A 569-nucleotide genomic window follows, 5' to 3' on the forward strand; every position below is an offset into this window, starting at 1 on the left:
AGTGCCAACGGTAGAGTACAAAAGGATGAAAGTGATCGCGCATCATAAGGCTGATATAACGTCCTTGCACATAAAAGAGGACACCTTTTTTACAGCCGGTCTTGATGGTCTGATCTACGTGTATGATTTCACAGGCTCGCTGCTCAACTACCTAGACATACGGACACCCATCAAGGGATTGTACACGAGAGATAATAAGACATTCGTGAAAACGGACACGCACCTCTTAATTTACGAAGACAAGACATTGAAGAATCGAATTGTGTGCGATGGAATACTCAATGAATCATTTTTTGCCCGAATGGCAAGTTTTGGTAAGTTCATGGTTGTTCCCTCTATGTTCAACAACAGAGAGGACGTGGTAATGCTGGTAAGCGAGGAGGATGTACTGAGCCTGGTAGGGTTTATTGCTCCGGTTGAGGTTGTTTACGTGTTTGGGAATATTTTGATATGTGGTTGTCAGGATAAAAGTGTTGTTTTGTGGCGACATGAGCATCACTACAAATTGCGAGAAAATTTGTATGAGGATGAGAAAAGGGGGAGTTGGGTTGATGATAGCAAGGGGAAAG

The 569-nt window shown here is 43.1% G+C and overlaps 1 protein-coding gene across 1 annotated transcript; it reads left to right on the plus strand.

Moving 5' to 3' along the window:
• Positions 1-569, plus strand: VCUG_02767 (uncharacterized protein; the record flags this gene model as incomplete). Its single annotated transcript, XM_008077586.1, has 1 exon — positions 1-569. A coding segment is annotated over one exon (569 nt), but the record flags the coding sequence as incomplete, so codon positions are not given.

Source organism: Vavraia culicis (assembly GCF_000192795.1).
Source record: "Vavraia culicis subsp. floridensis unplaced genomic scaffold supercont1.328, whole genome shotgun sequence".
NCBI classification, from domain to species: domain Eukaryota; kingdom Fungi; phylum Microsporidia; family Pleistophoridae; genus Vavraia; species Vavraia culicis.